We start from the raw sequence: 12942 nt of genomic DNA, 5'->3' as shown, positions 1-12942 counted from the left end.
TGACTATCACATTACAGTCAAGCAAATGTCCATTCTTGCTCTGTGATATGGTAGGGCCGGAATCTAAACCTGTTCGTCTGTGTGGAGGCTATCAGACAGAGATGTTTCTAAAACACTTTGTTCTTAATTGAATTGGAAATAACATATTTTCAAATGAAAAATATTGTAAATGGTAGGTGGGTTCCTAAATTACCTACGAAAGTGGTAGAATGATGGTAAAGGCAAGCGATGAGCTTTGGGCTAAAGAGGGGAGAAATCATCTCAAACATTGACTCTGCCACTCATTAGCGCTGCAATTTATTATTATTATCCCCTCCGTGCCTCAGTTGCCTCATCTGTAAAATGAGGATAATGATTCTTCTCAGGATTGTTAGGATAACATGAAAATCTCTATATAACACTTTCAGAGGGATTTACTCATGGTGGTCATGCTTTATCATGAATTTCAGAAAGTTAATTTGTTATGCAGCCAATACATTCAGGTCAGGTCAGATCAGGTTATGTAAACTAGTTCAGCTGTATTGGTAATAACGGGATTCTGGGTAAGTAGACTATAGTATATATACAGAGACTGCCTTGTGTCAGCACTGTTCCGTGTGCTGAGGTTATAACAGTGGGAGAAAATTCCTTATCCTTTTGGAGCTTAAAATTTAGGGGTGGAAGGGATAAGTTTCTATTAAAATGTATTCAATGAAAGAACCCCAAACATAAGACCACTTACCAAAGCCATCCCAATTTTGACTTGGCCTAAAGACTGATAAGGAGTCCCTGGGTGGTGCAAATGGTTAATACACTTGGCTGCTAACCAAAAGGTAGGGGCTTTGAGTCCACCCAGAGGTGCCTGGGAAGAAAGGCCTGGTGATTCATTTCTGAAAAATTAGGTATTGAAAACTCTATGGAGCCCAGCTCTACTCTGACACACATGGGGTCGCCATGAGTGGTGATTGACTTGAAGGCAGCTGCTTACTGGTTGGGAGCCCTGGTGGTGCAGTGGTTAAGAGTTCAGCTGCTAACCAAAAGGTTGGCAGTTCAAATCCACCAGCCACTCCTTGGAAACCCTATGGGGCAGTTCTACTCTGTCCTATAGGGTCGCTATGAGTCGGAATCGACTTGATGGCATTGGGTTGCTTTGGTTACTGGTTAAAGACTGATAGGAATAGAAGTTACTGACAAAAATAGATGAAGAGACAGCTAGTTCATAATACAAAATTTATAAATGGTAGTTTATGATTCTGTGAAATACAAATAGTAACATCTCATAGGGTTTTTAGGGGATTAAATCCCATCATCTATGTAAAGTGCTTAATTATAAGTAGTAAATAATACTTATTTCCTTCCTTAAACACCTGTTAATTTCTAACATGGCTGGAAGGATTTTAAGAACCCCTATTATTGTTATATGCCATTTGACTTTTTTTTTTCCAATTTATATATCGTATCTCTTAGAGCAATGCTTAATATTTATTTGTATGTTTGAATGCAGGCAGATTCTTTGTTATAATTCTCCCTACAGTTTCACGATCAAAATAATTTATTACAACCCATTCTACTACTAGTAATTCCTAACTGAAGAATGAGTTCCAGAAATGTGTGAGGTGGTGATTTGGAACTCTACCCTGCATTTCAGCACAGAAACAATGTTATTTTAGCAGCCCAATCCATGCATAAGAAGATCTATCATCCCATAATGAGGCTGATACTATGTCAGGGTAAAATTGGGCAGTGGGAAGTTTTGAACACAGCTTCCCTCCTGTCCCTTATTCTGCCTCTGCTGTCAAGCTGCCTGGTAAAGCTTCCAAAAATGCAGTCACGTGAAAGCGGGACTAATGTATTATTGTTTTCTTGGATGTTGTTTTCAATCAAAGGAATAAAGTAAATGTGAAATGGGTTAAACAACTGAAAGGAATTTGGATTTTTCCACAACTTCTCAAATCCCACCAATCTTTGATTCTGAAGTCTGGTTTAAGTTTGGCCCAACTCTCTGCACTGCCTTTGCTTTCAAAACTTGGGTATAAAGGATGACCCACACCTCAAATAACGGCCTCCAAGAAAGACATCATTTTTGAGCACTAGCCAGTCCACAGTCTTGTACTGGAAATTTTGAGTCTGGTAGATGAAAAGGAAAAATGAGATGTGGCTACATTTCAATCTCCTATATATGCAGCCCAGTTAAGAAAGTCAGGTAGAGATTCTGCATGTGAGTTAGCTTCTTATCAAGAATTACTTTACCCTGCTTGTCAAATACCTAGCTAAGACTTATAAAAGAACAGGACTTCAGTTTAGGAGGGGAAAGCATCTGAAAAAAACAACTGTACTTCAGAAGGATGAGGCACTGAGCAGGCACACCTAGAAAGTCTAGTGGGGAGTTACGTATGGTGAGGGCATGAGGCTAGGGTAGGGAAGCAGAAGAAGTGGATGAATTTTGTTTTTCCTTTTGGGCAACTTTTTGAGTCTTGGCAGTTCAGGTCAGAGGTGCCACTGAAAGCCATTTGCTTTGTAAGCCTATGCCTGTACAGCAGTTTCTTTAGGTGCTGAAACAGGTTCAAAGGTACTATAAATTTGGTTTCACAATTTCACTTATGTGATTTAATAGTGATTTGAATTGAGCAGCTAGGTGGTGGAGATTGTATAAAAATTTTGGAGCTAATTATTTGTATCTGACAGCCTGACCATACTGGATGCTTTCTATACAGTAGTTATTATAACCTAGGTATTATACAGTACATAATACATAAACCCTTTCAGCAAAACCACCATCCTGTTGAAAAATTCATTCTATTCACAGATGAGGAAACCGAGGCTTATAGAGAGGATCAGTAGCTTCCCCTAGACTATACAGCTAGGAAATGATAGATCTGAAACTAAGTCTTTTTGACTCCAAAGCTACTTATAAGCTTTAAAATCAGTTGTCTCAAAATGGAACACTAAGCCAATTTTTTTTTTCACAATAGTAGATTTTTCTTTTTAATCATTTGACTACTCATCTCGACTCTTATACAAAAGTTGGGTTATAGTCCTGGCTTTGACTGCCCAGCTCTGTGTCCTTGAACGCACCACTGAAATTCTCTTGGATGTCTGGCTTCCGCTGGGAGGGATGGTCCGCGTGATCACGAAGCCCTTTCTAACCGTCAAAGCCTAGAATCTCTACATTTGTAAGGATTCAGTCTTGAGCCTACGCTCACTTTCTTTCCTGAACACGATGCCTTTTACTTGTAACATACATATGTACACTTTCATTACTGAAAATATACCTTTTACTTCTCATGCGAGCTGTGTAGGTAATAATAATAGCTACAATTTATTGCATTTTGTATTTTAAAGTTACTATTTTCTAGACAAGGAAGCCAAGGCTCAGAGATTTTGACTCATCCAAGGTCAAACAGCTACAGAGTGGAGGCGCCAGAATTGTAGCCCTTGTGTATTTGACAACAATGCCCTTCTATGTTTAATAGCACCTTAATGAACCTGTATATCTTTTCTAATTATGCTTTCGGCTACGAATCATGGACACTGCTTTTTGAACCAGAGTTTTTGTTGGTTTGTTAAAAGAGATCACTTAGCTCCGGACGTTGATTTCACCCTCTGCTTCCTTTCTGCTGGATGAGGAGAAGCAGAGTAGGAAAGCGGCTCCTGTTTTATGTGAAAGGCTTCTTCAGAGTCTAACTCCAAACCCCAGGGCAAGAAAACGAACGGGCCCGCCGGCTTTGTGCCTCAGCGACGCTCGGCGCATCCCCCTCCCCGCCTTCATTTCCCAGAACCCACCTTCTCCCGCTGAACTACGTTTCCCAGCGCCCCCCGCGCAGCCGAGAGCGCGGGCTCGTGCGGCTCTTCCTTCCTCCTCGCCTCTCACCCGGTCGCAGCGAGATGATGCACATGCGTCGGGCGCCGAAGAGTGACGATGCGCTGGCTCGCGACGGCGGCGGCCTTAGCAGCGGCAATAGGCGCAACAGCGGCGGCCACTGCAGGGACGACGACGGCAGGGCGGGCGCTGTGCGCAGAGGGGAGGGGTAGGCGGGCGGCGCCGGCGGCTTGAGCTGCGGCGGCGACGGCCAGAGCGACGGAAGGAGAACCCCCACCCGCCGGCGGTCGCGTTAGGCCTCAGCGGCGCCCGGAGCCGCTCGCACTGTCCTCGGCGGGAGATCTCCATAGAGACCGTGACACACACAGAGGCGGGGGTCCGCGGGAGGCCGCCGGACCGAAGCCAGCTCCTCGGCCTCTGCCGCTGCCACCCCGTCCTCTCGGCCAGCGCGCACCCTCTCCGCTCCGGCTCGCAACCTCGCGGTCCCTGAGGTGCCGGGGTCCCACTGTGCGGGCACCGCGGGCCGACTTTTGGGCCGGGACCGGGCGGGGGGGGCTCTAAGGCCGTCGCCTCTGCCTCTCCCGCCCCCCTTACCCGCCGCGGAGCGGGGAGCCGCGAAGGCTCCACCATGGCCTCGGGAGCCGGAGGAATAGGAGGGGGCGGCGGCGGCGGCGGTGGCAAGATCCGGACGCGGCGTTGCCACCAGGGGCCAATTAAGCCTTACGCGCAGGGGCGACAACAGCACCAGGTACGGGACCCCGACGCCGCGGTGGCCTAGCCGGCCGGGGACGGGGCGAGAGGGGTCGGGCCGTGCGGGACTCTGGCTCACCACACCCGCCGCACGTGGATCGGATGGGAGGGCCGGAGGAAGGCCGGGTGGAGGCGGCGGGAACGCAGGCCTCCGGGGTGGCGACGGGAAGTTGGCTGAGACAGGCCCAGCCGGGCGGCGCACACGTGTGGCCGGACCGCCGCTGCCGTGGCCTCTGGGGCAGGGGCTTCCCCGGCAGGCTCAGGGCGGGAAAAGAGCCGAGGCCCACGGTGCGCGCGTTTCTTTCTCGTTTTGACGGGGAGTGGGGATTTGGAGGTGTTACTCACAGCCTCTCGAGGGCGAGAGGAAAAGATGCGGCCCGAGCGCCTTGGGCGTGCTCTCCTTTTCCGAGTCTCCCGGGGTTCAGTGTGTGGGGAGGGGGCTGCGCCGCGGATTCGGCCTCCTGGGCTCCCGGGGACTGGGGGGCGCTGTTACAAGGAAAACGGAATGATGGAGCCTCAGCCCATTAATTAATTCTGGGTCTTCTCCGCCCTTGCCCTTCCCCGATTTGAGAGCATTGCCTCAGTGTTCTTCTTCTTAACCAGGTTCTGGTTCCCGTGGCACTGGGGCATTTTGAAAGTCCCTCTCCACCCTTACGTCTTTTCTCCTCTGCGCGGCTCTTCCCTCCCCACCTGTTTTTTTTTTTTTTTTCCTCCTTTTAGTTTGGAGGCTAGAATTGGCCGTTCTCCACGGTTGACCAGGATTCCAGTTCTGACCTCATACGCAAAGTATTTTAATATCACGGGGCGTATTCCAAAAGTTTAAGGACTTTTGACACTCTACGAATGTTTATGGTCTTGTAACTTAACCCCGATGTACACTCGTGGGTGTTAAAAATTATAAAAAGGAGTTCAGCCGGTTATAAATGAGACATTCGACTCTGAGAAAATTCCATTTTTAAATGTTATTTGTTTGTTGGGGGACAGTACAGCAAGAAAATGTCAAATACCTATTTTAATAAAGGCACTTATGAAACTCAGTGACACTAAGGTGGGAAGTGTGTGTCTCAAATGTGTTAAAAAAAAAAAAAAAAAAACCCAAATGTACCAAAAGGGTGTGATAACTTGTTGCACACTGTCAGGTAGCTTTTCTAGAGTGCTTTATTTTGCATGATAATATTGAACCCTTTAACATGTTATTTATTGGTGGCGTTAAATTGTATCATTATAAAACCGAGTGATTTTAAAAGTAGAGACTTGAGAATTTATGAACGTAAAAATTGTGGATTATATATCAAGTAGTTCTCTACTAATAGAAAGGTTAGCATTGCTATTACCTCCTGCTAGTGTTTTCCCAGATGTCTACACAAAGTGCCTGGTTTTCCCATTTCTTTGTGAGGAACAGGGGTACTTGCAGGCAGATTTAGGATTAGAATTCAGGTCACAAGCCTGACCATTTAACCTAAGCCTCTTCATAACAATGAAAGTTAGACATACATGCTGTTTCTCTTGAAGAATAAATATCTTGGAGTGCTTTCTACGAGTTCCTTCAAAGAAAATTACTACATATAGAAAAATAAAATGTTTTTAATACAGATGAATAAAAGGTCTGGACAGAGTTTAGAAGGGAGTTAATATAGTCCAGGTGGCAAAAGTTATAATCAGTTTATTTTTAAATTTACTTAGATAAAAATCTAATTTTGAGGAGATAATGGCTTAACAACAGAATGCCTGCAATCCAAATTGTCTTAGAATTGATAGGATTTCAAGCTGTATAGTTTTTTAAGTTTTAGATTTTCATAAATTATCCTTGCTCCCTGTCCAAAGTACTTTAAGCTTCTTGCCCCAGCTGTTTGATTTACTTAAAAAATATATATTTTTAGCTTTTGAATTGGGATTAAAGATGTTTGGGGATTTCTTGATCAGCACTGTATATATTGTTTAATATTGGCAAAAACTACCAAAGAGAAGTATTCAGATACATATACGAAAGAATGCTTTCCCTTTTATCTGTTTTTTTAATCTCATCCTAAGGGCTTTTCCTTAGCCTTTACTGAAACCTTTGGGGACTGCCTGCTGGCTGTCTTCTACCCTAAGCTGTCAGTTGGGTGTTTTGCAGCAATTGCTGAGTCATGACTGGCCAGAAGCTTCAGGACATGGCATGTTTTATACTAACGTTCTTTAAGTGTCCAAGGGTTTCGGAGCAAAAATGAGGTTTCTGGTTGGGTAGCAGAGCGTTGGAGCAAGAACGAGAGGCCTGACACTGACTTGATGGCTGTTTGCCATTGCCTGTCAGGCCAGTTAGCTAGCGTAGTCAGGCAGTACCTGAGACTCTTGGTTGTGTTCAATTGACTTGTAATTTCCTGTTTTGACTTCTGGTTTAGCGCTGCTGGGAAATACCTAAAGTTTAGCATTTTTTTTCTGTTTGACTTCTGATCTTTAAAATGTTGCCATCTTGCTCGAAGTTGCAGAGACAGAAATCCATTGTCTTCGTCAACTAACTGAGGGGTAGTAACTCTTTAAGAATTGTAGAAGCAAAACTAAAGAACAGCCTTGAATAATGTAAGTTGATCATTTTCACCCGCCTTCTCCCCCACCCCCACCCCCTTAACCCAGCTGCGTGTAGGAAATGGTGTCATTTTCTAGTTGAGAGTGAACAGGTCACTGAGGAGGATGTGATTAGTTCTTGTCACCTGTTCAGTCTCCTTTCCCATTTCCTTTTGTGCAGATTGTCAGTCCCTGAAAGTCAGCTCTGTGGAGAGGTCAAGCTGCTTTTCTTAATAGCCACCACAAAAAACTTTGAGCCGGTGGGCAAACCAGAACCTTGCCTCTTGAAGAATCTACTGCCACCTCCTGGTGAGAGGGAGCTCCTTGTTTTTGCCCTTTTTTGGGGGGGTATGCTTCAGAGGTTTTGTCTTCTGGTTTGGAGCTAAGGGATTCAATCCATTTTATCCTCTTCGATATAGTTTGTCTTATAAGTCAGTTGCTGTATTTAGCTATTTTTTTTTTTTTTAAAGAGGGAAACCAATAGCTTAGATCAGGGCTCAACCAGCTTTTTTTCTAAAGGGCCAGATAGTAAATATATTAGGTTCTGCAACCACATAAAGTCTGTCGCATAGTTTCTGTTTTGCCTTTATAACCCTTTTAAAAAATGTTAAACCCCTCAACCCAAGGCCTGTATGAAAACAGGTCGAGGGCTAAATAGACCATGGTTTACTGAGCCCTGTTTATGTAATGCAGTTTTATTTATTTGGGTAGCTTCTTTCTATGTGATACTTTGTCCAAAATGGGTAAGTCTTGCCTGTTATCTGATGCTAGAGTGTTCTCAGTTTTGAAAAGGTATTTACAGGTTGACTGTTTAACTTATTCTAGAAGTTACTAAGTAGTTTTGATTTTTATTTTGTCTGTCTTTTCTTTATTCTAGATGTTTAATACTGCCAGTTGAGATACAAAGGGAAATAGTGGATAAGGAAAATAGTGTCTTATAATGGAGTCAGACCATCTGAGTTTGAGTCCCTGTTTTGCCGTTATTTGGATGAGCTATTTAAATCCCGTCTACTTAGTTTACTCATCTGTAAAGTGGAAATTGTGAAGGTTAAATGAGATAGTATCAGTAAAGCTCTTACAACAGGGCCTGGCATATATAGTAAGAGCACATTTAAAATTGTTGTGATTAAATAGAACTGTTTGATTTAAATGCCTTTAAATTGTTTCTGGAGTTTTGCTGCCTCTTATTAAAGTGTTTTTTTTTTTTTTTTGGTATGTATCCAAGCTCAATCCTTTTTAGGCACATATTGGATTTAAGGACTTCGTTTACTGAATAATGAGGCCAAACCTTAAACTATTACTACCCTCTTAAGTACTTGTTTATTAATGTATTTTTCTCATAGAAATGCCAGTCATTAAGTGGATGGGGGGGAAAAACCCCACATAATGTTTAATGCAAAGTAGATTTTTTGTTTGTGATGAGAAGCCCTTGTATGGTATTTTATCAATTTACTTACCAGTTTTTGTGATAGTTAAACGGCATAAAATATCCAAGTATTATCTCCATTTCCTGCAAAGTCCCTTGGCGGTGCGGTTTGTCTGTTTGAAGTAAAATGAAGAGTGGTCTGATGTCACTAATTTAAACTATATTCATTTGGTACACAATATATTATGATTAGAAATATTGTAATGACCCTGTATTTTCAAAAAAAAAAAATTTATTTGTAGATACTTAGCTTTTGGTCATGGTTTATTTTTGTGTGTGTGTGTGTTTTCACCCTTCATCCCCATGTCATATTTTTTAAAAAACCTTCTGTGTTGAGAATCCATGTTTACAGTCTTGCCACCAGATATGTACTTTCTGATATAGTCATTCTCATTTACAGTGCTTACTGTCAGAAATAGGATGGTAGAATGTCTTTCCTGTCTAGGCATTTCAGTTTGCTTATCTGTTTGCTAGTCTTTTTCACAGTGATTTAGGAGGTAAACTCTAACCCCCATTTTCAAATGTTATTTATTAAAAATGTGATGTATTTTATTGGTAACTTGTAGGTTAAACTGCTTTAGACTTTTATCAAATCTTGTATTGGTAGTTTGAAAAATCTTCCAGGGACTCCCTGTCTTGTCCTTGTTTGATCACTGTTAATTATCTGTTAATACCACTGCTGTAGAATGGATAACTAGAAATAGGAAAGACAAGGTCGTGTTTCTCCTTACTGCGTTGGTGGCGGAAAGGTTTGAAGGAGGTTGAAGTTGGTGACCAGTTGTAGGTTTTTAATTGTTTAACTGGAAACATTTTTATGCTCGTATTTTTGGCTTGTTCTCTTGAAGTTGCAGGAGGAAATGAGAAGTGTAGGTGTTATGCGCCTAGAAGGGCTTGGACTGGTGGGTAGAGAACGCTTGACTGCTGAATGACTATCGGCAGCTTATAAAAGATAACGTAATATCTTAGATTTAGAGGTTAAATTCAGATTATTCAAACTAGATTCAGTATAAATGCATTAGAAATTTGAATCCTTCGTTACTTTTTTCTCTCATGTAAATAACTGAAGGCTAAAGTTAATAGAAATGCGTTGTTAAAATAAGTAATGTTAGAATGGATCTTTTAAAAACGGTAAATAATTGAAAGATTAGAGTGACATCTAGGTTTTTACTATTTCATGTTTCAAATGTTTTATGATTGGATATTCTTTAAGTCTCAGCTACAGTCTTGGCTTCTTTGCCCTTGGCTTTTCTTCACTTGGGATTGGAGGGAGCAAGGGAGAAAACTAGGGAAATTCTATGAAATAAGACTTTCAAAAAGGTGTGGAAAGGAGAGCCTAGTGACGTGAGAGATGAGTGGGTGAGGAGGGTGTGCACAGAACCCTGGGAGAGAACTAAGCGACCAGGTCGGGGACAGGCCTCAGTGAAATAAAGACAATCTGAAGAGCAAGTAGAAATCAAAACAGCAGTGTCTTCTTGGGGAATAGGGCCCCAGGATCTTAAAACTGAAGCCGGGCTGGATTCGATATTTATAGTTAGGTGTTTAGTGAAATTATTTGAGGAAGATTTTATAATCTGAATTTAATGCAGGATAATGTAAAGAAAAGGGAATTGAGCAGAACTGAACTAAGAAAACTGCTGGTAGGAGTAGAGAGCCTTGTAGATGAAGAAGGGAAGTTGGCCATATTGGAAGGAGGTCTGGTTATCCTGAGATTACAAATTGATAAAATGTGTATTGCAAAGGAATGTCTTTTTAATAACAAATGAGTCTGAGTTAGTATTGTAGAAGAACTGTTTTCCCTTTCGCCTACCACAGCTTTATTTCATTAATCCTTGAACTCAGATTAAATGTAATTTGTAAAGCTAATGTATTCATAGTGCCTTACACACTGCATATGCTTGATATGTGTGTAGTATTGAATCGAATTTATTTCTGGCCCCCAGTTGTGTATTTAACTATTCTAAATCTGAGCATTTTTGACATGTTTCGCCATGTGAATTAACTTAGTTTTTGGGGAGCCCTGGTGGCACAGTGGTTAAGAGCTCAGTTTCCTAACCAAAAGGTCAGGAGTTCGAATCTACCGGCTGCTCTTGGAAACCCTATGGGGCAGTTTTTCTCTGTCCTGAAGGGTTGCTAAAACCATCTGGTTTGTTTTTTTTTTTTTTTTTGTTTTACTTCTTGGAGAGAGAAAACTCAAATGATTAAACCAGTTCAAGTTTAAATCTTCACTCCCTTAATCCTTGAATTTAACTTTATTACTTATGATTATCTAGTGTAGACTTTGCTTTAGGGCTACTGGGAATAGTTTTAAGATTTTAATTCCATTTATTTTGTTGATTTTTCTAAGCCTCTCGTTAATACTGCTTTTGTTGGCTACCTTTCTGCTTCTCTTCATTTAGTTTGTTTTGTGTTATTTATAATTCGAGAGGATGGCTTAACTTCGCCTTGCTCTTGGATAGATTTACAAGTTGTTATTTCAGGGAAGGGGTATTAATGGGACAACAAAAATGTGTTTGCTTAAGGTCAAACTATTACACCAAGTAAATATATTACTAAGTTTTGAATTCTAGAATTATCAGTGCCCCTTTTAGAAACTATTGTCACAGAATATTTGTATGTGGAAATAAGATGGTGGTTGAGCAGTACAGCTGTAGACAAACACATGCACAGCTAATTCTGTGCACTGTGCAGACCAGGTCCCTGCCTTTTACAGAGGTAATGCCCCAGTGGAGACAGTGGACAAATTGTAATCACCATCCTGTTTGACACATTACCGTAACGTGGGAAATATAGGGCACTCTTGGTGCTTATGGGAACCCTGGTGGCGTAGTTAAGAGCTATGGGTGCCAACCAAAAGGTTGGCAGTTCACATCCACCAGGTGCTCCTTGGAAACTCTGTGGGGCAGTTCTACTCTGTCCTATAGGGTCACTATGAGTTGGAATCGACTCGACAGCACCAGGTTTGGTTTTTTTGGGTTTGGTGCGTATAAGGGAGTGACTGTCCCAGACTTGGAGGATCAGAGAAGGTTTTCTGTAGGAAAACTGACATCAGCTTATAATGGTGGCAGTTATGCTTACCTCTGAAGCCTCTGAAGAGTAGGGAGGAAGCTCATCTGGTAAGTAGGACTTGTGTATTCAGTCCTGGGAGACTTTGGGAAGGTCCCTGGGCGGCACAGCCACTCCTTGGAAACCCTATGGGGCAATTCTGCTCTGTCCTATAGGGTCGTTAGGAGTCGGAGTCGACTTGACAACAGTAGGTTTACTACTACCATGGTTAGCGACACCACAGAGGAAAGGCCTGGTGATCTCCTTTTGTAAGAGGACAGCCAGGAAACCCCTGTGGAACACACGGAGTTAACTCTGTGGCAGAGGGTTTTTTGTTTGTTTGTTTGGTAGACCTTGACCAAAGTGCCTCTGTTGCCCCCTCCCGTGTTTTTATCAGGAAGCGTTCTTTCTTCAGGTTCTTGCAGGAAGCTGCTTTATCCTGTTCCTGTGAAGACCTGAAGGACCGACTCTTCTCTCAGGGGCTTCTGAAAAGATAGGTGGGTTCTGTTTGGGCTTCTTTGATAACAGGATTAAAGGCACCATTTTTCTCCTTTTCCAGCTTTCTTCACGCTTTTTCCGTTTTCCGTTAGTGGCTGTAGTCTGTCTTTGGTCTTTAAAACTCTTTAAAAATCGCCAGACGGGGAGGTCCTTCTCCAGATCTGAGAGTCAGGGGTGCTTAACTCTTGATCATTCTGTATCCAATTTTGTGCATAATCAGGAGATTTCTTTTCCCTAGCAATTTGTAAAAATTATGACTGGCAGTTGGTTATTTACTATGAATGAATACATGTTCTGTGTAATTCTTTAACACTGGAAATAAAATATACTCAAAGGTAGACTTTTATTTTTATTTCTGGTTTGATTTTCACAGTTGTTATTATGAAGTAGATATTTATAAACGTTGGTATAGTGGTATGATGTAATTGATAGACAATAAGGAGACACTCTTCATGAAAATAGGGTGGGCTTTCAGGTACACCTTCACCTTATGTTGTAGTTAAGCGTGTGCTCAGGATTGTATTTACTGAGGCTTTAGTTGGAATAGGAGTCTCTGGGGGTGCAAAGGTTGACATGTGCCGCTGCTAACCCAAAGGTTGAAGGTTTGAGTCCACCCAGAGGTACCACCTCAGAAAAAGGGCTCGTGATCTACTTCCAAAAACTCCGCCATTGAAAACCGTATGGAGCACAGTGCTCCTCTGACACACAGGGGGTTGCTATGAGGCCACAGAAACTGGTTTTAATTGGGATAAGGTGTCACTAAGTTTTAGTACAGTGGTTCTCAAACTGTAATTTGCATGAGAAATCACCTTGAGAGCTTGTTAAAACAAATGATTTGCATTCTTAGAGAGTCCATATCATACTGTACCCATTGCCATCCAGT

General features: G+C 42.3%; 2 protein-coding genes across 2 annotated transcripts in view; both read left to right on the top strand.

The window, feature by feature from the left end:
* The window catches only part of KIF13A (kinesin family member 13A), a 285225-nt gene extending 280936 nt beyond the window's left edge, over window positions 1-4289 (top strand). The window contains 2 exon segments of the mRNA XM_023737492.1: window positions 3716-4007; window positions 4103-4289. Of these exon segments, the coding sequence (XP_023593260.1) occupies window positions 3716-4007; window positions 4103-4289 (479 nt within the window).
* The window catches only part of NUP153 (nucleoporin 153), an 80107-nt gene continuing 71045 nt past the window's right edge, over window positions 3881-12942 (top strand). Inside the window, exon 1 of the mRNA XM_023737491.1 lies at window positions 3881-4547. Coding sequence (XP_023593259.1) covers window positions 4428-4547 — 120 coding nt within the window. The 5' untranslated portion in view covers window positions 3881-4427. The remainder of the gene's footprint in view (window positions 4548-12942) is intronic.

The sequence above is a fragment of the Trichechus manatus genome, unplaced genomic scaffold (genome assembly GCF_000243295.1).
Source record: "Trichechus manatus latirostris isolate Lorelei unplaced genomic scaffold, TriManLat1.0 scaffold00103, whole genome shotgun sequence".
Classification (NCBI taxonomy): domain Eukaryota; kingdom Metazoa; phylum Chordata; class Mammalia; order Sirenia; family Trichechidae; genus Trichechus; species Trichechus manatus.
Note: the sequence above shows the minus strand (reverse complement) of the source record. Positions and strands in the feature narration are given on the sequence as shown.